Below are 27160 nucleotides of genomic sequence, written 5' to 3'. Positions count from 1 at the left end.
GCACCCTAAAATACTATTTTAACACACTATTTCATAATTCACCATACTTTTTATCTTTTACCTTAGCACTTCACCCATTAAAATAAGTTAAAATAATTCTTACAATTTATAAAATATTCAAAATTTAATAATAAAAATTATATAAAATAAAAATAAATAAATAAAAACTCACCACACACCAATCTATTATCATTATTATTATTGAGACGATATAATTCTAATCTATGGAATCTACTTTAAGATTATTGTTATTTATTATAAAGCCAAGACATAAATTGGCTTTTGGTATAGGTATAATTCGAACCTTAGATCTCTTATTCGATAGCAAGAGGTTACTTAAGTTTTATCATTTTAAAAGTAAGCAAATTCTTATTGTTTTATTACACATTTAGCAAATAAACTAACAAAAATATATCCTGTCTCGTATTTAGAAAATAAGCAAAGAGGTGTTCAACTTGTCTTTTTGTTTCTCTATGTGTGCCGAAACCATTAATACTTGTAAGATCTTTTGGCAGTATTATGCCTTTTTATTTGGTGCAAATTTCTTTAGTAGTTATCTCTTTGGTTTGTACTTTATGGCAATTTGTATTTGGTCGTGATTTGGTTTGGGTTATGGAGAATTCCCTTTGAGGGTGTTGCAGAGTAGAGAAAAGTCTCTATTTGTTTTAGGTGCAACCTTTAATCTTTGTAATTGTGAGGGATTGCTATTTGGGTGTATTTGAGATTTAGATCGTGTAAAAATGCTTCTACACCATATTTATATTATATCAAATTTGTTAGTGAAATTTCTTCGTCGCCTATAGACGTAAGTTATTGCCAAACCATGTAAATTTTAGAGGTTTTTTGTCTCTATTTTTCTTTTGAGTTGGTTTTCTTTAATCCTAATATTGTTTTAGAGATCTTTCTCAAACATATAATATTTTCAAAATCAAAGTAGTTATTAGACAGGATCTAGACTTGCAACCTGAATAGACATTCCACACCAAAATAGACATTCCATACTCCTGGAATGACTCGAAAGGAGTTATTTAGACAGGATCTATACTTGCAACCTGAATAGACGGCCCACTTCATCAGGGATTTTGCCTCCAATGGTGTTGTTTGCCGGCATGATTTCCCTAATGAAGCTGATTTTGCCTATGTATGGAGACAAGGAACCGACCAATTCTCTATAGTAAAGATCTAATTTTGCTACTCTTCTATGTTAGCGGCCTCACGTAACACCTTCCCACTCACAGAAATGGAAGGAGTTATTCCACGAGCTCAAAACGTTTGTTGGGTCATGTGTGATCTTTCTTTTGAAGGCCAACAAAGCCTGATGATCAGTCTCATTATCACCAAAATAATTGGAGGTCCCAGTTCTGTCAACAAAAACAACAGGAGTGGCTTGGAAATTAATTGAGCTCAATAGTCTCAGACTCAATGAAGATCTTCTTCCTAGCCTTTTCATTTACTATGTTCAAAATTTGGGTTGTGCTTAGCAAAATAAGACGCCTATTCAGTCGGAATGTTGGAGCACCACCAGGATGTTGATGATGACAAACTATACTAGACTAGGAAAGTGAGGTGGGTCGACTGGAATCCGCCTATAATATAGAGAGAGAGAATCTTTTAAGTAGATTTTTAACACGCACGGAGAAAGGGGGAGAAGGTTTTTTTTGGTGTCTATGTTACTAATTGTTATGCTGTATTTTAATCTTTTCAAAAATTATAGGATTCTAATACCGTAATTTTGGGCAATTTTTTTTTAGGGAAATTATATATACTACATCAGCAAGAATTTGGGCTTGCACACAAGGTGGAGCTTCCTCCAACCACTACCAGTACATTAGACTGGATACATGTTGTGCATATCTAGGCAACTTATGGGTCACTTTTATTTTCATCTCTTTTGACCCACTCATCAAATTGATACAGCGGAGTACTTTCTATCCATGTCTATCAATTGCTGCTGTCATGAAAGTCCCTTGTGGAAAATATTTGGCCTTCAAAATCCTATAAGCAGAAGACTGTTCATGATGTATCAACCGCCTCCCTTTCATTAATAGAGGCAAAAGTCTTCTTCTTGCTTCAACCTATGTTGGATGGCAATCCCAAGTATTTCTCATTTTGTCTGATGGCCTTTACTCCCCATTTGAGACTTGATCTGCTGCTGAATTTTCATGGCCTAGAATTTGTCAGCTATAGTCAAGAGGTATACTTTTGAGTTTTGAGATTTGATGAACCTATATATGGAATACCTATTTATTAATTAGAAAGCTAATAGAAGAGGCCGTGCTATTTGATGCCACCAGAACTATTTAGTATTTACTAAGAGAGGACTAAGAAGACAAAGGAAAAGAGATGTTCTAAGAAAAATGGAGATTTAAAGTCTACATCCTTGTGGTGGGGTTTAGAAACACTAGGTCGTCTATGCTTAAAGTAAAATGCTGATGATGATGATTATGATTGTGATGAGAGAAACTTTTGTAACAACTGGGCCTGATTGATGTATCCTAGACATCAACGTAGCAAATGGAACATACAAGAAACAAATATATTAACCAGGTGGCAAATCTCCTTTCAGACTAATTTGAAAGAATAAAAGCTTGTTAACATGTCACAACCACATTAGGAAACATGCAATTGCAGTTGACACTTTTCTGAGTTAGATAAAACTTTGGTTTTCTTGATCTTTGAGGTGGATATCAGAATATAACTATTCTATACCTATTTACATTTCCAAGTTCACGGGGAAAGAGTCAACAGACTTTGGACAGAGGTATAGATCCTGATTAGGAGTCTAAGCAGGGAAACCTTTCATTCTCTAGCTTAAATTGTTGGTAAAAACAATGATTTCATGCGATGAACTATTATAACTTGCTTATACTATGGACCAATATACAATAAAAATTTTACAAACACAGAGACCACCTTCCATTTACAACAATCAAGAGAGTGTTACAAGATCAAGAAATCCAGCATCTGCCCATGATTTTGGAGCTCTTACTACTCCCCCCTTCTCTACGCTACTTCTTCAAGCTCCCATCCAGAAAGAATCCAGTCTCCTAAAAGAGGTCAGCAAAATAAAACTGCCAAAATATCTGAAAAATAAAAGGAGCATGAATACTAAATCCTCTTAATACAGAAGTCTCGCTCCACTCCATGATGCATTCTAGGGAGACAAGGAAACTTTTTAGCTTTTGTTGGTATTTACACTCATTCAAATGGGTCTTGTTCTTGGTGATCCACCTGGGGTATGAGCTCTATATGGAGAGGTTTCATGAAAAGGATCGAGAGTGTATGTTGTGTTTGGTCTCATTGTATATGATGAGTACTCATTGAAATTGTAGCCGCCTTGTCCCCCCAGAGCATAAGCTGGGTGAGGAGGAGATAAATAACAGCTCTTGTGTGCAGTTCCATATTGTCTTAATGGGCTTGAACAGGGAGATACAGGCAAAGATGTAATCGTTCTTGCACTATCCCTGCACATAAAAGTATGAAAGCGAGGTCAGTCACTTCAATAATGTCATAAAATTATTAAGCATGAATGAGGATAAAAAGGAAGGAGATGCCACCTTGGGCTTCTCAAAGCACTTGAACTGGTGGGAACAACTGGCATTGTTGCATAATCTCTATCAATCAAATTGATATTTGTCCTATTTGAATTGAGTTCTAACACCGGCTGCTCAGAAAATTAAAGCAAGTAAGATATTAGATTAGTGCCTACTTCACTGACTGAAACAAATTAGAGGATATAGATTTAACTTCGGCAAAGTCAATTGCCACTGAGGACCTTCCTCATTTCTTATAGAAAAGAAAGTGAAACTATATATCAACCTTTTATATCTTTAGTTTTCTAAAATCTCATCTGAAAAGATGATTCTAATTCTTGTGCTGTTCTTTTTCATTTAAAAAATAAATAAAACAAACAAACAAAAACTCATGTTGATTAAAATGCATACAAATTGTGTAAACAATCTTATCCTGATCAGGTGCTTATCTGCTCATCAAACTCCAACCATCAAATCATAAGACCCCTATAGGATTCTTTTTTTTTTCCTTTAATTTCTATGTTCCTTTTTCCTGATTTGTAATGATAATCATAGAAATAAATTTGAGTTTGTCATTTAAGGTTTTCAACAATAGTACTATCTAGCCCGCATTTCACTTCAATATAATAGATTTGAGAGACAAATGGATGCAAAAACAAAACCAAAACAAACACAACAAAATTGAGGCACAACAAAATAACAAAAACCTAGGAATAAGCACCTATGCTTCCTTGAAATCATCACCAAGCTAGAGAAACAAAACCAATGAATCAACACCTAGGGTTGATTAGCCGCAACATCTAACCATTGAGAACTTTTCAACGGAAAGTTCATTATCCAAGCAAACTGCGTTCTTAGAGAGGATATCTACTTCAATCCTAATGACTGATAAAAATGAGTTAGATATTTCTTTCAATAGGATTGAAGTAGATATCCACTCAAAGTTTTACCTTCATTTCTTCCCCATCAGTAACAGCGGGCTTGTCCAATCTATGGCAAAGGTTTTCAATACCATTGCAGTAATCCATAGCTCCATTTTTTTTTTTTAATTTTTACAAGCCTAACCTTCTTAGTATTAGATAAACCTACTGGTTCAAAGAACTGATCCATCTCATGTAAACAATTGGTGAAAAAATGAAAATCCAGGGGTCCTGGCATCCATCAGACGTAGGTGCCTCTCAACATTACCACTGTGCATTGGGCTAGGACATTTGCTAACCGAACTGGTTGTTTTAGCTATGACAACAGTGGTTGGGCATGGCTATCAGCAGTGTGGGTAGTTAGGGAAATTATGTTTTTTCTACATGGATCCGATAGGATTTGGTGGATCCTGAGCTGTTTTGGGGTTTGATATGGATTGCCTAGTTGATGGGTTGTTTTGGGTTGCAACATGGGCTTGGGTTTTAAGTAATGTATGGTTCAATAGGTTTTTTTTTTTCCTAGCTGCACTTCTAGTTGTGATCAACAGTGATACTGGAAAACCAGGATCAAATTTGGCTCTAATACCAAAACCTGACGCTGGAAAAAACCAAGATGGATGCAACAACATGATTGAATAGAAAAACAAAAATAACCTAGGATTCAACAGCTTGGCTTACTTGGCTAGGAATCAATACCTAGGGCTGGCTGAAATCAACATTACACCATTAAAAAAACTGTCCAACTGTTGCCATTGGAGTATAATAGCATGCTTAGATAAACTACTAGGACTTAACCCTAAATCCAATTGACTTGGAAAAGTCCAATTATAGAATTATGAAAATGCACTTGACTTTCAAAATAAAATTAATAGGACCTAAAATAAAATCAAAGTGACCAAAAAAATAAAATTAACTTCAAAAATTATATAAAACTAAATTAAAATAATACTGTATTTACACTACAAACATCAGAAATATTGTTTACAAGCACAATGCTCATGAGTGAAAGCCCTAAACAATGTGACAATGTTCTTTATCTCTTTGGTGAACATAATAATCAAATATTTCATGAGTCAATATTACAGCTCCTTCACCATAAAATATGTATGTTAGAGATTTTTTTTTTTAAAGAAAAAAAGTGTTCCAAATTTCTTCTTTATATCTGTTGCATAACTTCAAATAGAATTGAATCATCATATATCACGTCCTCTTATATTAGAAATTATAAAGCATACACTATTGAAAAGGATGACAATCTTAGGCCATTACCGGTGTGCGGCTTCCATCAAACATGAAAGGGAAGGCATCCTTGGTCACATTCATGTTAGCCACTCTAGTAGTTGCCTGATCTCGAATGAAAGGATGATTTAGCAGTTCTACGGCTGTAGGGCGCGCTGAAGGTTCTCGCTGCAAACATAGCTTTATAAAACTCTTTGCATCATTTGAAAGGCTTTCAGGTATATGAGGGATATCTTTGCTGCTTGCAATTTTGAATAGTGCTGCCACCTGTTGAAACAAACATAACAAAACATAACCATTTTGTTCCAACAAACACCTAAAAAAAAGTTTCTGAATATCCTATATCTCACCCCTTCATACTGACTCCAAGGTGGTTTGGACGTTGCCATTTCAAGAATCGTACATCCCAAGCTCCAAATATCCACAGCTAAATTGTAGCCATTTCCATGCATTACAACCTAAAATTACAAAACAAGATAGAAAATGAGTAACACAAACCTTAGTGAACACCAATAGGAAACAAGAAAGATGCAGAGTGGAAAAAAGAGGATAATGCGCATGTCAGTGTGAAGCAGAGAGGGAGTTGGTGTGGAAGGAGAGACAAAGAGCATATACCTCAGGCGCCATCCAGTAAGGACTACCCTTGAAAGAGAGCACTGAGGAAGCTGCTGTTATCTGGTTCAGAATAACCAAAAATCAGAATTGTTTTTTATGATTAACAGGAAAGCAATAAAAAAATTTAAGAATACAAACACAAACTATTCTCAATGTTTATAGGAAAAATATTTTTATGGCCTCCCCAATATGTGATGCTTGCTTCATACTAGTAAATTATATGCCCTTTATTCCAGTTGGTTGCATAGAAATTAGATGAGAGAGAGAACTCAAAATCTTATGACAATTTGGGGTTCAAATATTTGGTAGTCAAAATAAATTTCCATTACCAGCATTACACAAACAAATTTATTTCACTCCCACTTTACTTGAGCATATTATTGCTCTAGTAGAGTTGTATGCTTTTGTACTAAAAATACCCCAAGTATTCTAGAAGTAAACTTCTGTTTATGGGGTAAGATAAATGTACATGTTTAGCCATGCCGAAGTCAGCCAACTTGATTTCGCCATTAGGATCTACCAAAATGTTTGCCCCTTTGATGTCCCTGCCAGGAAAACCACAATATTTAATAACCCTAAAGAAACTAACAAAGCTGCAATTCCTGGAATAAACTACTTAGGAACCACAATAGATATGCAAATACCTGTGCACTGTATTCCTCCCATGTAAGTAGGCAAGCCCAGAAACAATCTGCCTGGTATAATTTTGAATGACAGGTTCCTTGAAGGGACCATATTCTTGAAGTAATTTGTGGATTGAGCCACCAGAGACATATTCCAAATAAACTGAGAGCGCTTCCTCACCCTGAGAACATAATATTTCATTATCATTACAAATGCAGAATCCAATATTCATATATTACATAAATTTGAACATGAAATTCCTTCACTCTCTCTCTGTCTCTTGCCTATCTATATTAGTGTGTACATATATGTGGTTGTGACTTGTGTGTGCATGCACATATCTATTGGCCTTTATCAGATGAAATTTTTACCAATTCGCTTCCATAGTATCGAACAATGTTTGGATGTGAAAGCTGATTAAGCAAATTTATTTCCTGTTGACAAGAAAAGATTCAGTTAAAAACTTTATCTACTATCAGATGATGTAAAGCAATCTGACAGTACAAATTCAACCGTTCAAGTAACAAAAATATGAAAACTGAAGAGACTTATAAATTAGCTAAAATCAGTTACCTGGTTCAGTTGCTTGAGACATTCTCTGGATGTCTGATCATCAGAAGCAACCTTGACTTCTTTTATTGCACACATTTGCCCACTTCCACTGTTATAGTTGCAATTATAACAATTAGAGAGGTATTAAAATAGCAAAAAGGCAACTCTTTACTCCACTTTCCACAGTTTTTTACTTCATCAAATGGCTGCTGAGTTCTTTTCAGGCCCATCTGGACCACTCACACCACCATACACTTCATGTCTCTAATATTGATTTCAAAACAGATGTGCACCTCCACTACACATGTGGCAACTCACATGGACCTCCAAGTCATGGAGTTAAAAGAGTTTCTGCTTTTCTTTTCTTTTATATATGCATGTATAAGAGTTGCCCAATAGATATACAAGTTCATTTATCTGGAGACATGGTTTCTTTCCCTTTTTCATTTTTTTAACAATCGTAATAACAACTTGGCTTTTTACCTGGTATTGCCATAGTAAAGGCTCCATACCAACTGGCAAGTGCATGCAATTACCATAATTAAATTAGTTTCTGTGAACTTTGATAGTTAAAGTCAATAGAAAAGATAAGCTTATTTTGTAAATAAAAAATAAAAAAACCAGGGGACTTTAAGTCTATGTGACAATAAGCACACAATACTAAAATTTTCCCTGATAACCCTAACCTCTAATGTAACTTCATTTCCGAAATTAGGGAAGCACCAAATAATATATCCATTATGCACAACAATTACCTATTAAATCCAAGGTATACATGCCCAAAAGTCCCCCTTCCTAGAAGCCTTCCTTTCTTCCATTTGGACTGTGAAGAAGTTGTGTTCTCACTGACAATCGCTCTTGTGTTGGGCAAGGCAGAAGGGCTAGTAGGAGAACCCGGAGGAAGAGGTAGACGATGACATTGACTCTTCCCATCTTCTTGCTTTCCAGTTGGAGACTCCAGGCTCAAGCAATGCCGTGGGTGAAGAGGTGATGTGGGGCTTGTCGGTCCCCTTGACCCTGGACCCGGGCTTCTTGATCTCATGCTAAACATGGTATCACCATGTCCTCTACAACCAAGATACAACACAGTTTATCATTCACAGTAGCATTAAAGAAGCTTAATTGGAATTATTCGTTGAGGTTTTATTTTTTTGGGATTTTAGCTAGACAATAGAATAATAGCTAACCTCACTAATCCCATGCCCACAACAAGTTGTACCCTAGACTTCTGCCTCCATAAAGAGAAGTACCAGTTGGTACAAGGCCATTAATTGGTCAGATTTTTCATTAATTTCTTAAGACTAAAACCAAGTACAGTCCATTATATTCAAATTTTTGCTATCTTTCTTCACAGCGAGCGTTGGAATAATGATTAAATAATTAAACTCACAATTTCTTAATAGCTTAAGCTTTTAGGAAAAATTGTAGTTTATCAAAGGGAAATGTATAAACCAGTCAAGGTAAGTACGTGGAATGTTAAATATGAAGTATTTGACATCCTTGTTATTGAAGAAAGCAGCAGAGACTATTACAATGAGTAACACTGAGTTTCATGCAGAAAAATGCATGTGATCAAGATTGTCCACCAAAATATAGAAATTTCATGACTATAGCTCAAATTCTCAAGAGAACTTAAAAGCTTCTGATAAATTTTTTTCAAGGGTAGTCATCTATTTACAGGGTTAAAAAAAAAGGCAAATACTCGGATAGGCTGTCAGGGTGAAAAACAACTATAGAAACGGACAAAATTGAAAATAAGTTCATGCGGCTCAGAGAACAAAGCTGACAGCACACCCACATGGTTTATAACTATGTTGATTGTAATCATGGAAACCACATTGCAAAGCTATCCAAATCTGACAAAAAACAAAATGAAAGAAAAAAAATATATAAAAAAAAATTAAATTAAATTTGAGTAGCAAATAACCTCAGTTCAAAAAGCCTGAGCAGACCCATATGTCAAATTTTGATTTTGGAAACCAGAAATTTAAAAAAAAAAAAAAAAAAAAAAAAAAAAACAGATATTCAAAACAACCAAAACTCTGACAGCTAAAATTAGAGATAGTGTTTTTTTTTTTTTTTTGGGACATGGGTGAATTAGAAACTGCCTATTTTGGTAACAAATTGAATTTTTTTGTTTTTTTTTTTTTATAAGATGTGTTTATTCATAGTTACTAACTTGCTAAAAAAAAACCAGTCCAAATAAATACATTAATAATGACATTTTTATGATGAATTTAATCAATCAAAAACCTAAAATTGATTAACACAAAACCCAAAGACTGACAAAGCATAACTGATAGCAGACCCATATGTGGAATTTTGATTCAGAACCAGAATAAAACTTCCACATACAACCCAAAAAAAAAAAAAAAAAAAACCCACATGTGGAATTTTAATAGGATACCAAAAAAAAAAAATACCCACATATTCAAATCAACCAAAATTCTGACAGCTAAAATTAGAGATAAAGTTCCTTTTTTAAAAAAAATTAATTTTTTTTTTTAATTTGTGGTGAATAAGAATCTGCCTATATTGGTAACAAAATTGAATTAAAGTTACTAACTTTCATAAAACCAGTTCAAATAAATACTTCAATAATAACATTTTAATGATGAATTAATCAATCAAAGATTCAAAGGTGTAGAATTGATTAAAACAAAAAAAAAAAAAAAGTGAAAAACCAAACCAAACCAACCTGTGATTACCAAAGTGACCCTGGTCCTGAGCAACCGGGTGATCCTCAGAGGACCCACATGAGCTAACACTGGAAACCGAGCCGGACCCGGATCCCAACCCGACCACACCGGGCTGGACTTGTTCGGGACCGGAAGAAATCGACGGCCGAGGAAGAGGGTGGCTATCGGAATCGAAACCCGAGAACCCGGAGGAGGATCCGCCGGGTCCGAAGTCCTTGCTGGCACGAGGCGAATTCCTGGATAAAACACCATCAAAGCTCTTGGGTTTGTCTTTGGACTTAGTGTTGCCGATGGTTTTGATTGGCGATTTGGATGGATTGAGGTTAGCGGTAAGTGGGTTTTGTTGATCTTTTACAGCCTTTTGTTGCTGTTGCTTGTTTTTGCTGGACTTTCTCGGCCACCAAGCAGGCATTTTTAGCTGCTGATTTCTGAGTAAACAACACAGACAGATAGAGAGAGACAGAGAGACTCAGAGAGAGTAAACTTGGATGTGGGGATTGTTTAGGATATTTATATGGGAAAAGGAAGAAGATTCAGATATGAATGAATTAAGAGAGAGAGAGAGAGAGAGAGAGGAGAAGAAGAAGGAAGGAGCTACAGTGAGAAACAGCTAAGACTAGAAAGAGGAGAGAGAGAGAGAGAGAGAGACTTTGAGGACGGCAGGCGGTGGTTGGATAATGAGGAGGAAATGACGTGGCTATTTCCTAGTGAGAGAAGAGTGAGAGACTCTTTTTATTAGACAGAGAGAGAGAGAGTGTCTGAATGAATTGTGCAAATGTGTGGAGAGTGGGACTAAACTTGAAACTTAAAAGTGGAGTTTATTATTAGAGAGACACAAATATTTGTCCTAAAAATACAAATAATAAAAGATAGACACAAACACAATTTCGTACATTTTTTGTTATCGAAATTTACGCACATACTTTTTTAGTTCGTGGTCGTGGGTTTGTTATAATGATAAGATTTCAAGTTTTTTTTATTTATTTTAAAAAAGATAAGCTTCTAGTTGAAAATAATAATATTTTTAGTTCTGGAAGTTTCCGTACATACTCTTAGGATATATATTAACATTTTTAAAAAAATTAATAATAATAACAAAACAAGTTGAAAATAATAGTACTCCAAGCCTTCAATAACAACTAATCATATAAATTTATTATGAGAAGAACAAAATAATTCCAAAATAATTCTAAAATCACATCAATTTTCAAAAAAATATTTTATAATTATTAAGAGGGTTCTAATAAGTTACTAATGACATATAATAAAAAATATATATTTATAGAAGGTCTCAGAAAAAAAAAAAGATTTATTTTAGATAACACATATATAATATAACATTTATCTTATGTGAGGTGAATCCTACAAGCACAATATTTAGTCCCATGAAATAAATAGATTTTATATATTTCCATTAAAAAAATATTATATTATTTAAATGAAAAAAATAAATATAAAAGAGTAAAATCTATCACAGACTAGCTGTCATATACACCTATATTACAATATTTTAAAATAAAAATTTTAAAATATATATAAATAATAATTAAAAAACTGAAATAGTGAGATTGAAGTCTAGATTTCAACTCAACTCAAGCTAGAGTTTTGGTTGTGCTCCTAGGTTTTTTATTTTTTTTTATTTTTTTGATAAACGGTTGTGTTCCTAGGTATTGCTAGATATTATTGTATCCCCATGTATTTTGTGACTTTTTGTGTGTGTGTTTGGGTGTGTATGTGTCAGTGAGTGTGCATATGTGTGCGTGTGGGTGTGACTGTGGGTGCTTTTTGAGTTTACGTGTTTGAACAGCGTTGGTAAAGTGGGCTGTGTATAAATGTGCATGTTGTTGCCTTCTTCTTGGTGTTTTAAAGCAGAAAAAACAGAAATAAAAATAAAAGAAGTTAACTTAAAATAACCTAAGAGCTAAAAAGCAAAGCAAAAGAGAATCTACCTAGATGATTGTGCACTATGCTACAACACACACACATACAAAGTTAATAAAAACTCGTTCATTTCCGCGGAGAGAGAAAAGAGAGAAAGGTGTTGTAGGCCTCTAGTAGTTGAAGCGTGTGGGTGGGTTGGGACCATGATGATGAGAATCATGGATTTGGTATTCAAGATAAACTTTTTTTTTTCTTTTTGGCTATAATATTGGAGTATTTGTGTTTTTTTTTTTTAATATTATTTTGGTGTGTAAATCATGTACAGTGGGAAGAGGATGGCGATTTTTGTGTTCACTGCCAATGCGTCACTTGCCATGTCATTTATCTTGCTCAATACGTCAGAGGCTACAATTCTAGATATGTATAATTATGAATTGGAAGTTTTCTTAGACTTTACAAGATTTTTGTTTTATTCTTTTCTTTTTTCTTTTCTCTTTTTACTTTTAATCCATTGTATAATTTTTCTTTTTAGTTAAAAAAAAATGGTGTTCCAACCTTTGGCTAAATTGTTTCATTCTCTCCATTCGTAAGTGAAACAATTTAAAGATTTTATTAATCAATAGCATAGTAGATGAAACTTAATGCAATTGGATTTGTGGCACTTTCTTCAATTACCCAAATGTTTCCTGAAGAAACTCATTGTATAATCTTTTGTAATGACTCAAAAAGTAAATAAATACAATAAAATAATGTTAAAGAATGAAGATATCTTAACATTTTATTTTCTAAAGGAATCCAAAAAAAAAAAAATATAGGTTGAAATATAGTTATCATTCTTAAAATTTAATGTAAAATTTTTATTATTATTAACGTTAAAAATATGAGATGATATCAAATCAATTTAACGTTAAAAAAATGATATTCTTTTAAGTTTTTAAAGAATAAATTGTAATTTTTTAGATTTAGAAGGGGGGATTGAACTTAAATCAAACTTGGAAGAAGGAATTGGCATTTCAAACAATTTCACCATAGAAAACAAAAATGAAACTGCCGATTCCTTATCTACTATTTTTTGTTTATATGCTTGAATCTTGGCCAATCACGGAATCCACTTAAATAATTGAAATTTTTGTTAGTGACATAATCAATTATATCATAAACTAAAGAGATAATAATAAATAGTTAAATACTTTATTTTATTAAATGACAATAACATGTTACCTGATAAAAGGTAATCCTATTCCTATCATATTTCATCCTCTCCTATGTGCTGAACTGGACATCTCTCTCTTTTTGTTTCTTTTTTCCAATAAAAATGATATTGCTCTATTACATAAGCTAATAGTAGAGAAATGCTTATTTTTCTGATTAATCATGACAACAGTTGTCATTAATGAAAACAACAATACACTTTTCACTACATAAATTTGGAAATAGGGAAAGAAATCTAATTTGTCAAGCCAATTTGTGGGACAACAAATGCACTAATGGGTGCGGTGGTTTTAATTTGATTTTGAAATTAAAACTACCTCAGTAATATTCGGAAAAGTGACTGCTAGTATTGTATGAAACTATAAAAAATCAAGGTGTAGCATAATTTTTTTAAAAAATTTTATTGATATTAAAATATTTATAAAGTAACCAAAATCTGTTCAAGAAAAATTCACACTAAAAATATCACAGCATAATAAGAGGTCAATATATCATAAAACCATCTTACGAGATCACTCTCTTATACCATATTTGAGTTATATAATTGCTTTTTTTTTTTTATGAAAGAAAAATAGGTAGAAAAGGGCAACTTGAATTGATGTATGCTATTTAAACGCAACCATAATGACACTTTATATATGTATTTTTTATATGCTATGAGAGAGATAAGATCATCTCATTTAGATAATTTTTCTTGCAACAATGAGGTATTTTATGAGAGAATGAGAAATGGTCTACTTAAAATAATTTAGGGTCATACCAATGAGTACTTTTAAATCATTGGTTAATAATCTATTTAGAAAAGTTTTGAAACTACTTTTATGAGAAATTAAAAAAAAAAAAAACTATCAAAATTTTTTTTTTTTTCATAAAATTTTTTCTAAATAAATTGTTAATCAATTTTCTAAAGACATTCATAACATTTTTCAATAATTTATGGGACAAAATCATTGGCTAGCAAAGATGTGAAACACCCCTTTCTAGCCTAGAGATCAGTGCAAGCATAGAATGGGGTAATGGGACAAGTTGCAGAAGTTCTAAAAAGTAAAAAGATACTGGCAATCAGAAATGAAAAGGCTCAAGATCGAAATAGTTATCATCAGAACCTAGGTTAGTTAAAACTTAAAAGTTTGAAAACGACCTCGACATCAACTGCAATCAGAAATGAAAATAGTTATCATCAGAACCTAGGAGAAAATGCCATGGTTGATAGCAAGTTGGCTTGGAACCCATGCCTGTAAAGAATCACTGCTCGACAAGGACACTAAATGGAATTTAAACAGTACTTATCCAATGAACTTGATTATCGTGAACTGTGAAGCAACCTACCTGCCCAGTTAAATCAAACCCAGCCGAATTTAGACTCTTGTGAGTACTAGCTAGACAGGGCCAACATTCTAGTTTTAGGGTCAAATCATGAAGGAAAAATAAAATAAAATAATAAAAAATAAAAAATAAAAAAAAACTAAAAATATAGTACTTTCAAGCAAAATATGCTATGAAAATAAAATTAGTATCTTAACAATATATGAATATTGAAAGGATATTAGACAATGATGTCAAAAATTTGTGTCTTAATACATTTTAAATCAATCATTTATTAAATGGTATTCATTATTTTTATTAAATCCCAAAACTAATCTATAATTGATTTTGTACATTTCCGTTTCAATCTATGAGTAAAATAATAATAATAAAAAAACCATCCTCTTGTTTATTGAGAAACCTAATTTAACAACATTTATTATTGAAAATATTGTCTTGTAGTTATAGTAGAAATGAAATAGTAAATATAAGTACAATCACTTTATAAATAAGTTGGTTGATTGTTGATCTTTTAATCTTTACCAACCATTTGGCATAATTTAGAAAGAAACGATAATGAATGAATAAATAAAATAAAAAATGAAATGAAATGAAATAAACAAAAACAAACATATATGTGCTTTGGATCTATATTATTATCATTCCCTTCAAAATTATTATAAAAAAATTTAAAAAAATAATAAAAAAAAGTGTTTGTGCTTATAACAAAAATAAACCTTTTATTAACTCTCAATCGCACTATTTTCAATTGAACTTTATAAGTTTTAGCTAACTCTTATTTTGATCTTTTTAGACTCTATAATTTTTTTTTTTTTTTGATAACCTTTTAGAATCTATAAATGTCTTTCAAGATGTACTCACATTTGATAAGATTTGTTCTATAATTTATGCTGAAATGTTGTTCGACAATTAATTTTCTATACGTAAGGCTGTAGATGAACCTAGCCATTTATAAACAGTTCTACATATAACCTTGAGATTGGACTATGTAAGTTTGTAGTTTCATTTATACAATATAAATTAGGAGTATTAATTATATTTATTGATAATATAAATAGTCAATTTCATAATAGAAAATGTGGAGCCCAATAATTTGTGGCCCTGGCTCATTTTTACATTGGGGCCCAAGGCCCAAGTCGAGGAGGGATACAGCCGAAAACGTATAATAAAAGTTTAAGTAGTCTTGAGACATAGCCGAGGATGATTCTGTCCTCGGCATTCCCAAGGTCCTCCTGAAAGAAGGGGCAAGAACGGTATAAGAACAATTTTGGAAGAAATCTAAAATATCTATGTCAATAGAGAAGGGGACGCTGGATAGTATAACGACCAAGGACAAAGGGAAAGCTGCCATTACTGCCATTGAATACTCTGCACCTGACAGAACCATGCTCTTCAGCTTTTACAACCACCCCCAACCACTTTGGGTATGGGCTGATGGGACAAGTATCAGTCCTGGAAAGTCGATCTTACACGTGTACGTAGGATAAAGGGTACAAGTTAATATAAAAGGAGAAGCAAGCAATCCGGAGAAGGGGCTGGGAAAAAAGGCCAAGAACTAGAGCCTCCCAGACCGCCTCAAGGAGAAAGATTCCTCGGGCGAACACAGTTTAATTCTGTATGAACACCACGACTAACCACTGTCCGGTGACCAAGGCCTAGCCTTTCAAACCCACGTTCTACAAATGATATTATTTGGGCCTTTTTATGTGCGAACCCAGTATCGTATTGGGTCGTTACAAATTGAGTCCATACAGAAAATATATATAATCTTTAATTAACAAAGTTGGTGAACATGATTTTTATAATTTTATAAATGAAAAATCATTATATTCAATTAACTCAAATAATTTAGTTATTAATTAGTAACTTGGATGTGTGAAAAGATAATCAATTTTAACTATTGTGTATATTATGTATGGGAAATGGATAAGTTAACCAAGAAACTTGTAAACAAGTTTGAACTTGTTCGACAAAAAGAAAATTAAAAAAAAAAAAAAAAAAATCAAATTTGAACATGTTAACTTGGTGATGAATTAAATTGAAATAAATTCGTATTTGAGATAAAATTGAATGAGCTCAATTGAGCTAGAATAGACTCTGTTTAACTCAACTCATTTACAACCATTTTTGAGCATTTGACTAGGCACCCAATTTGAATAGTAGCATCTAAAAAATGGTGTCAAAAGGGGGATGTTGAAAGAGTCTAAAGCAATTTAAGCAAGCAAAGCAAGTGCTTGGTGAGAATCAATGTACATGTCATTCTCTGCGCGTGTTTGTATAGTTTGGTGTCATTTGGCAAGGTGCTTAGGACGGTGGTTAGGTTGGTGGAAATCGATTGGTTTCCTTAATGCAATTTACTAATCCCCTTAACCATCACAAATAACGACAAAAATTACATGTCCTAATCAAATCATCAGCAGTGTTCTGATGATTGTACACTTCACTTACAAAATTGAGATACTATAATCCTAAAATGCCGATTTTTATTGTCACACAAAAAAATAAAAATAAAAATATTTAAATGCAGTGTCCTAAAAGAATCTGTGGTCTGTATTCTCCCATCAATTGTTTTCTTAGATTAGTGCTTGTGGTCCTAGAAGAGATGAGATTAAAATTTAACTTCCATCCCTAACTGATTTAATTATCCCTAATAGTGAAATATATATAAAGTCAATGGTAACTCTTTATCAAAATTTGTGGTTTAGGCTTCACCATGTTAGTTTAACTACAAATTTACAATCATGAATATTGGGTAGAGATAAGTCCTTGTTGTCTATCCCAAAAAGGTAAAAGAAAAATCCTTAAGCCCTAGTTGACAATATGTGTATGCTCCAATTGAAACTCAAGTTATTGGATAGGATATGTGTACATTAAGATTCTCCAAAGTTTTTAGGGAAATTCCATAGTAGAGTTTTTAAAATCCTACCTATTCATTTTGAAATAAATGGATTGAGTTGTTATTGATATTTAAGAAAATACTAACTATCACCATTTTGGTATGTCACAAACTCTAATCTATTAATTTCAAAATGAATTGATAAAATTTTAAAAAATCTATGGCTAAGCTACTCTACAAACTCTATAATATCTTAATCATGTACGCTAATATTGTGTTTGAGTGAAGAATTTAAAAAACTCTTTCATTTTTCATTATTTAGATGAGCATATTTTAAAATTAAGCATGTGTGTTGGTTAATTATATTTGAAAATTTACTAATAATTTTTCATAACTATGATACTCTGAATGGTATGGATTGGATTGGTTAAGTGTGTGCTGTGAGAGTGTGTGTTAAATCACACATCAAGTGTTTATTAACTCGAACTAGGTTATATAAACAACTACGAGGAGCCATAATTGTAATTAGATTAATCCTTTTAGGGTATAGCACATATGTGGCTAACGTTTTTTCTTGAAAACATTACCTACTATATGGACCATGAGAAGTGCGTCAGGGATTTGAATCTAGGATTTGGATGTTTAAAATTCTACCAAATTTTTTGAACTACTTTTTTTGGTTAATTCAAACAAAATAATCGATATTAGGATTTTTCAAGTTTCAACTTGAGTAAAAGTTTTTTGACACAACAAGATATTATTCAAAAGGAAGAAATCTGCTTAAAGATATGGGCAATCCCTATTGATGAAAAGATTAGGGAAAGTCATTTGAGATAGTTTGATTATATACAATGGAGAGTGATTAATGCAATAATTAAAAAAAGGTGAATTGATTCAAATTGAGGGATGAAAAAAAAAATAGATGAAGACCAAAGATAACATTAGTATAAATAATTAAAAAGAACATGCTAATTAAGGAATAAACAAATACTATGACTTTGGATAGAACATAATTAAGAAAAAGAATATACGTAACTATGATTGATTTTGACTAATCTTGTTGAAAATGACCTTAGAAAATTTGGTGCTATAACTTTATTGCTGTTGTTGTATAACCGGAGTAATAAAAAATTTACTTCAACAGAGAGGGGTTGGCACTTTCCCTCCACTTTTTAATAAATGCTAAACTCTCTAACATACCAATTATTTTTTTTTTTAAATACTAAGTGTGGGGCCCAACGATTTTTGGGCTAGCTCCATTTATTCGTTAGAGCCCAAAGGCCCAAGCCGAGGAAGGTTATGGCCCAGGCTCGGTAATACAAGTACAAAATAGCCTTGGAATACAGCCGAGGACGATTCAGTCCTCGGCATGTCCGAAGTCTCCTCGGAAGAAAGGGCAAAAACGGTATAGAAACAATTTGGGAAAAAATCTAAAATATTTGTGCCAATAGAAAAGGGTATGCTGGAAAGTGTAACGACCAGGGAAAGCTGCCCTTACTGCCATTCAATACTCTGCACCTGACAAAGCCATACTCTCCAGCTTTTTCAACCACCCCCAACCACTTTGGGTATGGGCTGATGGGACAAATATCAGTCTTGGAATGTCGATCCTACACGTGGATGAAGGATAAAAAAACACAGGCTAGTATAAAAGAAAAAGTAAGTAATTCATAAGAAGGGATTGGGAAAAATGGCCAGGAACCAGAGCCTCCCAGCCCGTCTCCAGGAGAAAGACTCCAGGGGCGAAGACGACTTAACCATGTATGGATATCACGAAAAACCCACCGCCTGGTGACCAAGGCCTAGCCTTTCAAACCCATACTCTACAAATGATATTGTTTGGTCCTTTTTACATGCGAACCCAACACTGTTACGGTTTGTTACGAAATCGTGTCCTTACACTAAGTATTTTTAACAAACACACGAGGAGAGGAGAGAAATTTTGAAAGAAATTTACAGTGGTGTATATCCAAAATGACCTGACTCTTAAATACACAGTACAAACTTTAAACTTTTTAAACTCACACTCATTTTCCAACGTGAGATTAGCCCACTCTTTAACATATAACAATTTTAATTTAGAATACTAGCAGTCAAATTTTTTTCCTTATGGCTTGATTCTGCTATAAATTATTCTACTGACATTCCTTTATAAAATTACTCAATAAAAAGTACACTTTTTTTTATTGGTACTTTCCAAAAGCATGGAGTTGGAATTTGAATTTTTTTTAGACAAAAGAAAAATATTCCTTATCCAATTGTCCCCTTATCTAAAAAATCACCTCAAATTCCACCTTCACGTGAAAAAAGTATTTAGTTTCAAATTATATCACTTTAATAATATCAAAATTTAATAAATGGGATATATGTGTATAAAAATAACCACCCCATTAATACACCTGAAAGTAGTGGTGGAATGCTGATATGGTTATTTTACACGCATGTGGCATGTTATTGGATTTTGATACGGCTGACAACGAAAAGATATTATTTGATACCAAATACTTTCTCATGCCCTTATGAGTTATGATAGATTGAACTCAAACCTTCAACTTAAAACCAAATATGTCACTAGGTAATAAGTTATAATTTCGTCCCCCAAAACATCGCGATACAACTTATATCTAACTAGTTGAAATTTAAATTGAGATGGACCAATATAAATGTAGAAAGAGCAATGCTACATATACAAACTATTTTACAGCATTTTACAAACTATTGATGTGGCAAATTCTTACTAGTTCTCATCAGGACCCACCCCTAATATTTTTTTTTTTTTACTTACCAATAACCATCCATCATATCAGCAGTTTGTAAAAAAAATTATAGTTTTAGCATTTTCCACGTAGAAATGAAAGCATTTTAGGATTGGGGCCATAGAAGGAATAATTAGGTAAATTTTGGGTTGGCAATGCTCCAGAAGTACACTAAAGATTTGAACATGGCTAGAGAAAATTTTGGAGACCCTGAGCATGCGTAGCAGTGTCCCTAGAATTTCGTTAGGGTACTATAACTATAATACGCACATGGTAGGATAGGGTTGAATTGATAGTTATGGTAATGACATTCATTGTGATACCTTATATATGTGGTTCAAATTCTAATTATTCTTCCCCCCACTATATTAGTGAAAAGTACAATAAAATATATTAAAAATTACAAAAAAATTATAACAAAATCAATTGGAGATAACATACATAAAACAAATTACAACAAGCAAATCAGATTGAGGCACAAAAATCATGGCTTTAAGAAGATTCAAGCAGTTAGTGTTGGCAAATTCCACAAACAGGAGCAAAAGAATTTATATTAATTTGACTTGTCCCATCTAGGATGCAAGTCTACAATAGGTCAACTAAGTCGTCATATAACTCATCAATTATACACAGGTAGTTGAACGCAAAACTTCACAGCACACTCTTGGTGCAATGTTCACTCCACATGTATAAGTACTTGTAGGGTGTTGGGGGAAAGGATCGAGATTCAAGTTTTTACAAGGGAACTTTACACACATATACACTTAGATTAGACTAGAGTAGAATTTCTATTTTTTTTTTTTTTTTTGAGAAAGTAGAATTTCTATTTTGTAAAAAAAAAAAAAAAAATACTCTTCTTTGCCCAAAGTATGTATATAAAAATATTGTATATACACATATTTCTCAGCTGTTTTTTAGATAATAGAATTAATGAGATATAAATTTTGTTACAACCATATGAGTTAATGGGTATTATAAGTTTCATAATTACAAATTTATTATATATTTATTTACTTTATTAAAATACACTAACATACTATCTACCTATCTCAAAAAACAAAAAACAAAACAAAAACAAACCACATCTGTAAAATGCCAAGGGGTTTTACTTTAAACCTTAAAGTTTTTACTAGGCCATTAAAGAATTTCATTTACATTTCGCTCTAACCATTAATCCATGAATTATGGCAGTAGCTAGGAAGAATATTTAACACTACAGCTCTCAATAAAATTTTGAAACAATTGCCATAATCTCATGGTAGGTTGTGGTTTCCAACTTTCAGCAGAAGGAAATAATAAAAGTGATAACCATTGCGGTTGCCATTATCAAATGTAAGAATGAGTCGCAACTTCATTCAATGTTTTTCTCATACTTCATATTTCTTTGTTTTATTTTTTTTATTTTTTTTTATATATATTTCATTAAAGAACAATTATCCTTAAAATTTAGGATAATTTTGATTTTACTTCCTAAAGTTTTAATTTTAGATTTACATCCACAATGATACATAGCCTTTGAATTTTAATGTTTATGTCGATATCCACTGATGAGGTAGCTGTTAAGTACCACCTAATTTTAAAACAGCATAGTTTTAAATTTAAAATTTTGTAGCTTTGTTTTTATTACAAAAGATGTATATTTAACTTCGTTTTCAATCTTTTTTTTTTTTTTTTTTTACTTTTTTTTTTCTTGTCTTTTTCTTTGATAACACAACAACAAACCGTGTTCTTTTTCTCAATCAAATTTTTCTTAGAAAACAAACACTAAAAATAAAATGAATAACTCCGTTAAGATAAAGGATGGGGGAGAAGAAACATACTCCCTCCGGCCCAAATTGTTTGGCCTAATTAGAAAAATCCAATTATTTAAGGAAACATCATTAACTGCCTTATCTCTTTTATAAAAAAAAGTTAAAAATTTCCAAAATTACCCTTAAAAAAATTTATCAAAAAATTATCTAAGAAAAAAAAACATTTCTAGTATTGATGCTAACTGCCAAGCAATTTTCAAAGTTATTGTAGACTTCAAATTTTATTAGTGTAGTACTTTTACATTTTGCAAACCTATATTCAAATCCAAATTCTATAGCCCCCAAGCCTAATCCAAATTCAATCTTTATCTGTAAATCAATATTTAATTTGGTAGATTAGAAACTCCACTGTTTTTTTTCTCAAAAAAAAGAAACTCCACTATTTTTTTTTTGAATTAAAAAAAAATGCTCCCACAAATAAATTAAGGACATAAAGGGAATATTAATAAATTAATAATGTTTGACTTTTCAAACAGAATATAATTTTGGGATATCCCAAAATGGAATACAAGCCAAATAACTTGGGACAGATGAAGTATTTTTTTTAAAAGGAAAATACTAACAAGTGCCCTTAGAGCACTGGTTAACAATCAATTTTAGGAAAATTTTGACATCACTTTTATGAATAATGAAAAAAATTGTCAAAACATTAATTGTTTTTTTTTTTTTTTTCCATATTTTTTTTAACCGAATTGTTAACCAATACTCTAAAGACACATTATTATGACCATTTTAAAAAAAATCTTGAGCAATACCAATGTCTCTTAGTCTTTGATAACATTTTTTTACATGTGTCCATTACCGATGTCACCATACAATCAATTAATTCATCAATTTTAATACAAATTCTACCACATATTATAACTACCGAGCACTTGAAACGAGATAAATGAATTCCAATTCAATTTATGTTGGTCTATTCATAGGTTTTCAAAAAAGAACTTCAACTTGGGAAGGAGAGAGAGTGGTTTTAGATAAGATTTTTTTTCCTCGTTTAAGAGATTTTAGATGAGATTAGGGATAAGATTGATCATATTCTTAAAAGTTGTTATTTTAACAGATGCTCTTAAGACAATTGTTTATAAGTCATTAGCGAAAAATTTTAACACTACTTTCATAAAAAATATAAAAAGCTGTTAACAATATTTATTATTTTATTATTTTTTCAATAAAATGTTTCTTAAAATACTAATTCTTAAAAGGTATTGATTAACATTTCTCCTTAAAAAAAAAAAACACCCACTACTTTATTGATTCCTTTTTATTTATTTTTTTTTTTTTATACAACTTTATTGATTCCTTAGTAATAAAGATAAGAAAACTTTCTCATCATTCCATGCATGGAATGAGAAAACATTGACAATGCCCGAAAGTTGAACCAAAAAGTCATGAATACTAAGTAAGGGGTTCTAGAAATTACATGAGGGACCTACAAACTTGTACATAGACCCTCCTCATAAAGAGCCGTACAAGATAATTAATTAGTCCTGAGTGAGAGTCTCTGTTAACTTTTTCTATAATTGAATCGTGTTCAATTCAATCAACCTTACATAAGTACTGATGTCAACTTTAAACCATTCTTAACGTTTAAAGAGGGGAAGGGGCAAGGCTTGAAAGTCAGCTCCACCTTTTTTTTTTTTTTTTTTGAAACTGTCAGCTCCACCTTATTGCACATACAATTATTTCCTCGCAAATATAACTATCTTGCAAGCAATGTAATCAATTTTTTTTTATAAGATACAGTAGAATTTGTACCTATAACTTCCATTTCATAATAATTATTTTTTATTATTAGATAAAGATACTAATAATTTTTTTTTTTTTTTTTTTTTGTATAATCTATTGTTAAGTTCTAAACGTGTTTACACATGAAAATAAGGTTTTGTATAAGAAAAAAGAAAGGTAAAACTCTCGTATCAATGCTTGTATAATAAAATAGGGAAATGTTAACTGTAAGGACACAATTCTTTGGCGGCCCAATAAGGATGTTGGGCTCGCGCATGAAAGATCCCTCACAATATGATTTGTAGAGAGTGGACTTGAAAAGCTAGCCGTTGGTCACGGGGCGGTGCCCGATCCTGGTTTTAGAGGAATTCATGTAGAAAAAGGATTTGGGCTTGAACGTTTAAGCCCTACGGCATCGCATCCTATGGGATGGGCCTCCTCGGACTTGATCCGAGGACCATTAGGGTCTTACCCCGGTTACCCGACGATGAGTTTTTTCTGTAATCTCAGGTGTTGTTGAGATCTTCTCACCCAGATCGTCTCCCCCTTTTTGGAGGTGGGATCTGGCGTCCTCTTCTAGGTCCACTTACTTTTTCTTTTATACTAGCTTATGTCCGCTGTCCTTCGTCCACGTGTAGGGCCGATCTTTATTAGACTGACATTTGTCCCATCAATCCAATCCCGGAATTGTTGGGGATGGTTTGATAAAACTAAAGAGTACGGTTCTGTTAGGGGCAGCGCATTGAATGGCAATGAGAGCAGCTTTTCCGGATATTCTTAGATTCTCTTTTAAGCTTGGCCCTATACCGGTTTTATCCTTCTTCTTTTGGTGAGGTTTTGGATCTGCCGAGGACTGAGTTGTCCTCGGCTGCACCACAAAAACGTTTGGTGCTCTGCATTGTAGAGCTTGGGCCGTAGTTCTTCTCGGCTCGGGCCTTTGGACTTTCTAAGGGCGAATGGGCCTGGTCCATGAATTATTGGGCCCCACATTAACCAATGTTCTTAGGAATTGGTTTAGGAGCTATTTTTAAAAACATTTTATTAAGAGAATAATAGTACAATAAATATTTTTGACAGTTTTTTATATTTTCTATGAAAGTAGTATAAAAACTTTTTTATTATGATTTATTAACAATTACCCTAAGGACATTTATTAACATAATCCGATAAAATATGAAATATTTTAAAAAGTGAGTACGTAAAATGAAAAAATAAGTTATTATGCTAAAATAGAAAAAAAAAAATATATATATATATATATATATATATGAACTGATAGGAATGCGTTAAGACTAAGAGCTAAATGCCCCAAGAGGGGTGGCCCAGCGGTGTGGGATCCCGTGTGCATGCTCATGGTTCCATGTTCGAGTCGTGGCGGGTACCATGTGGGGGGGGGGGGATTTATGGCATGCATTGCGCTCCACACTCTGGCTCTCTTGGGATGCTAGGGTGAGGTCTGTGGCGTCCCTGTCACAGTAGCTATGGCTCAATCTAACATTCCCTAGCGAGGGGTGCCCCTATTAGGTCACGCCCTAGGAGATAAGTCACATATGGTCGCCCCCGCCCCCCTTTTTATTCAGCAAAAAAAAAGACTAAGAGCTAAATAATGACCAAAATTGTTTCTAGAAATTGAAGCTAATTCGATCATGACTTTTTCACCGATAACGTCTGCACATTAATTCCAAATTATTATGAACTCCGTATTGAGGGGGTGGACCACCTAATCAACTAATATTGTAGAATGTAGATATTTCTTAAATTGATGGGTTAAATATCTTCAAGTTGGGTACATGCATACAGCGCGACTTTACAAGCCATCTGACGCCTCATGACCCTAGTTTTTCTTATGCAGGATGAAGCTGACAGAATTCAAGACAATTCTTAGTACATTAATAAAAGAGAAGAATGTTGTTATAGTAAACAACTATTTTAATAATATTTTTTTCACAATTCAATAAATATATATATATATATATATATATATTTATATATATTTTAATTTGTTCTAGAGTAATGTATTTAAATCCTGAATGTTTTCATTAGAAACATTAAAAGTTTTAGTTACTATATTACAAAACTCTTTACTATTAAAATGATAAGTTATGACTACTGTGAACCATTGGCTCAAGTCTCTATAAGACCATAAAAATGTTTTATGTACACATACATTTTGATTAGATTAAAGTAAAATTATAATTGAAGTGATATCATTTTTACATGAGAGTGCCTACTCTAAGGCATATTTGTGAATTGTGGAAGTCCCAAAAGAGTGGTGTATTATTGCATTTAAGCTTAAGCCTTAGTTTCTAAGGAACACATATTCTGTGTTATAATTGATCATATCTTTGTTGACTTGCTGAATGGTTATTCAATTTTCTGAGTGTTTCATATAAGTGAATGAATAGATAAATTTAGTCTCCTCTGTTCACCAAAAAAAAAAAAGAAAAAGGAATAGATAAAGTTATACATGCATATGAACATAATTTTATAGGGATAAATTGTAACTTACCATGTAAGCATGTGTACATCCATCACATATTCACATTATTATATTATTGTTAATAACATTATTATTTCCTAAGGTCATCCATTTGTCTCCAATACTTTTATGGAAATTCAGGAGTGTTTTTTTTTATTTGAGATAACACTTTTAAATTAATATAAAAATATAATTTTATTTTCGTAATTCTTAAGCTTCTAGCAACAAGAAATACTTTCGTGATTCAAACTGACCAAATGACTTGGAAAATGATTTTGAAGTACATAAAATAAGAATTGGGTCTTACATGTGATTTTCCAAGTGGTTCCAACATACTTTCTTTGTGTAGCTCACTAAAAATACATCAAAATTATTAAAATGGTTTGCTCTAACTAAAAATCTATTATCTATTTTTAAAAAATAGTAATCCAATTATTTATTTTAATCACTTACCATAATATTTTTCTTTAATAATAAAAATCGGGTCTTAAACATGCTTATACTATGTCATTTAACCTAGTATGACATGCTTTCACCAAGTGACGTGATATAAGTTTATTAAAAATTGATTCTAAAAAAATTATTAACATATTTTACTCTAAATAAAAATCTAATAAAAATGAAAATATTACTTTAATTTTAATTCAATAATTAAAATTTTCAAAAGATTAATTAATTATTTTAATAATTTGTATATAAAAAATAAGTCTTACAAAATATATATTTGCTACGTGATTTGAAGAAATTTTTGTTCTTTTATTTTTACTATATGTATATATTATTATTATTGTTTAAGTTCAATTATATTATTAAAACTTTTATTCAGTTTGCATAGTGCTATGTTGGAAAGAATAACAGAGAAAAAAGCTATTGCTTTTGTAGGGATAAAGGCCCAGAATCATATATTGGGCCTTGAGATTTGTCCGAGAATGTTGAATGGTCCGAGAATGAA

The 27160-nt window shown here is 32.2% G+C and overlaps 1 protein-coding gene across 1 annotated transcript; it reads right to left on the bottom strand.

Annotated features, from left to right (window-relative positions):
* Positions 1–2684: 2684 nt before the first annotated feature.
* Positions 2685–10973, bottom strand: LOC115963246 (mitogen-activated protein kinase kinase kinase 3). The gene is made up of 11 exons (XM_031082187.1): positions 10182–10973; positions 8239–8550; positions 7505–7592; positions 7303–7365; positions 6952–7112; positions 6777–6852; positions 6308–6367; positions 6043–6150; positions 5723–5959; positions 3558–3664; positions 2685–3464 (listed from the first exon to the last, which is right to left on the bottom strand). Exons 1-11 carry the CDS (start codon positions 10592–10594, stop codon positions 3203–3205), a joined length of 1887 nt encoding a protein of 628 aa, XP_030938047.1. The 5' UTR covers positions 10595–10973; the 3' UTR covers positions 2685–3202.
* Positions 10974–27160: the final 16187 nt, after the last annotated feature.

Source organism: Quercus lobata, chromosome 10 (assembly GCF_001633185.2).
Source record: "Quercus lobata isolate SW786 chromosome 10, ValleyOak3.0 Primary Assembly, whole genome shotgun sequence".
Classification (NCBI taxonomy): Eukaryota; Viridiplantae; Streptophyta; class Magnoliopsida; order Fagales; family Fagaceae; genus Quercus; species Quercus lobata.
Note: the sequence above shows the minus strand (reverse complement) of the source record. Positions and strands in the feature narration are given on the sequence as shown.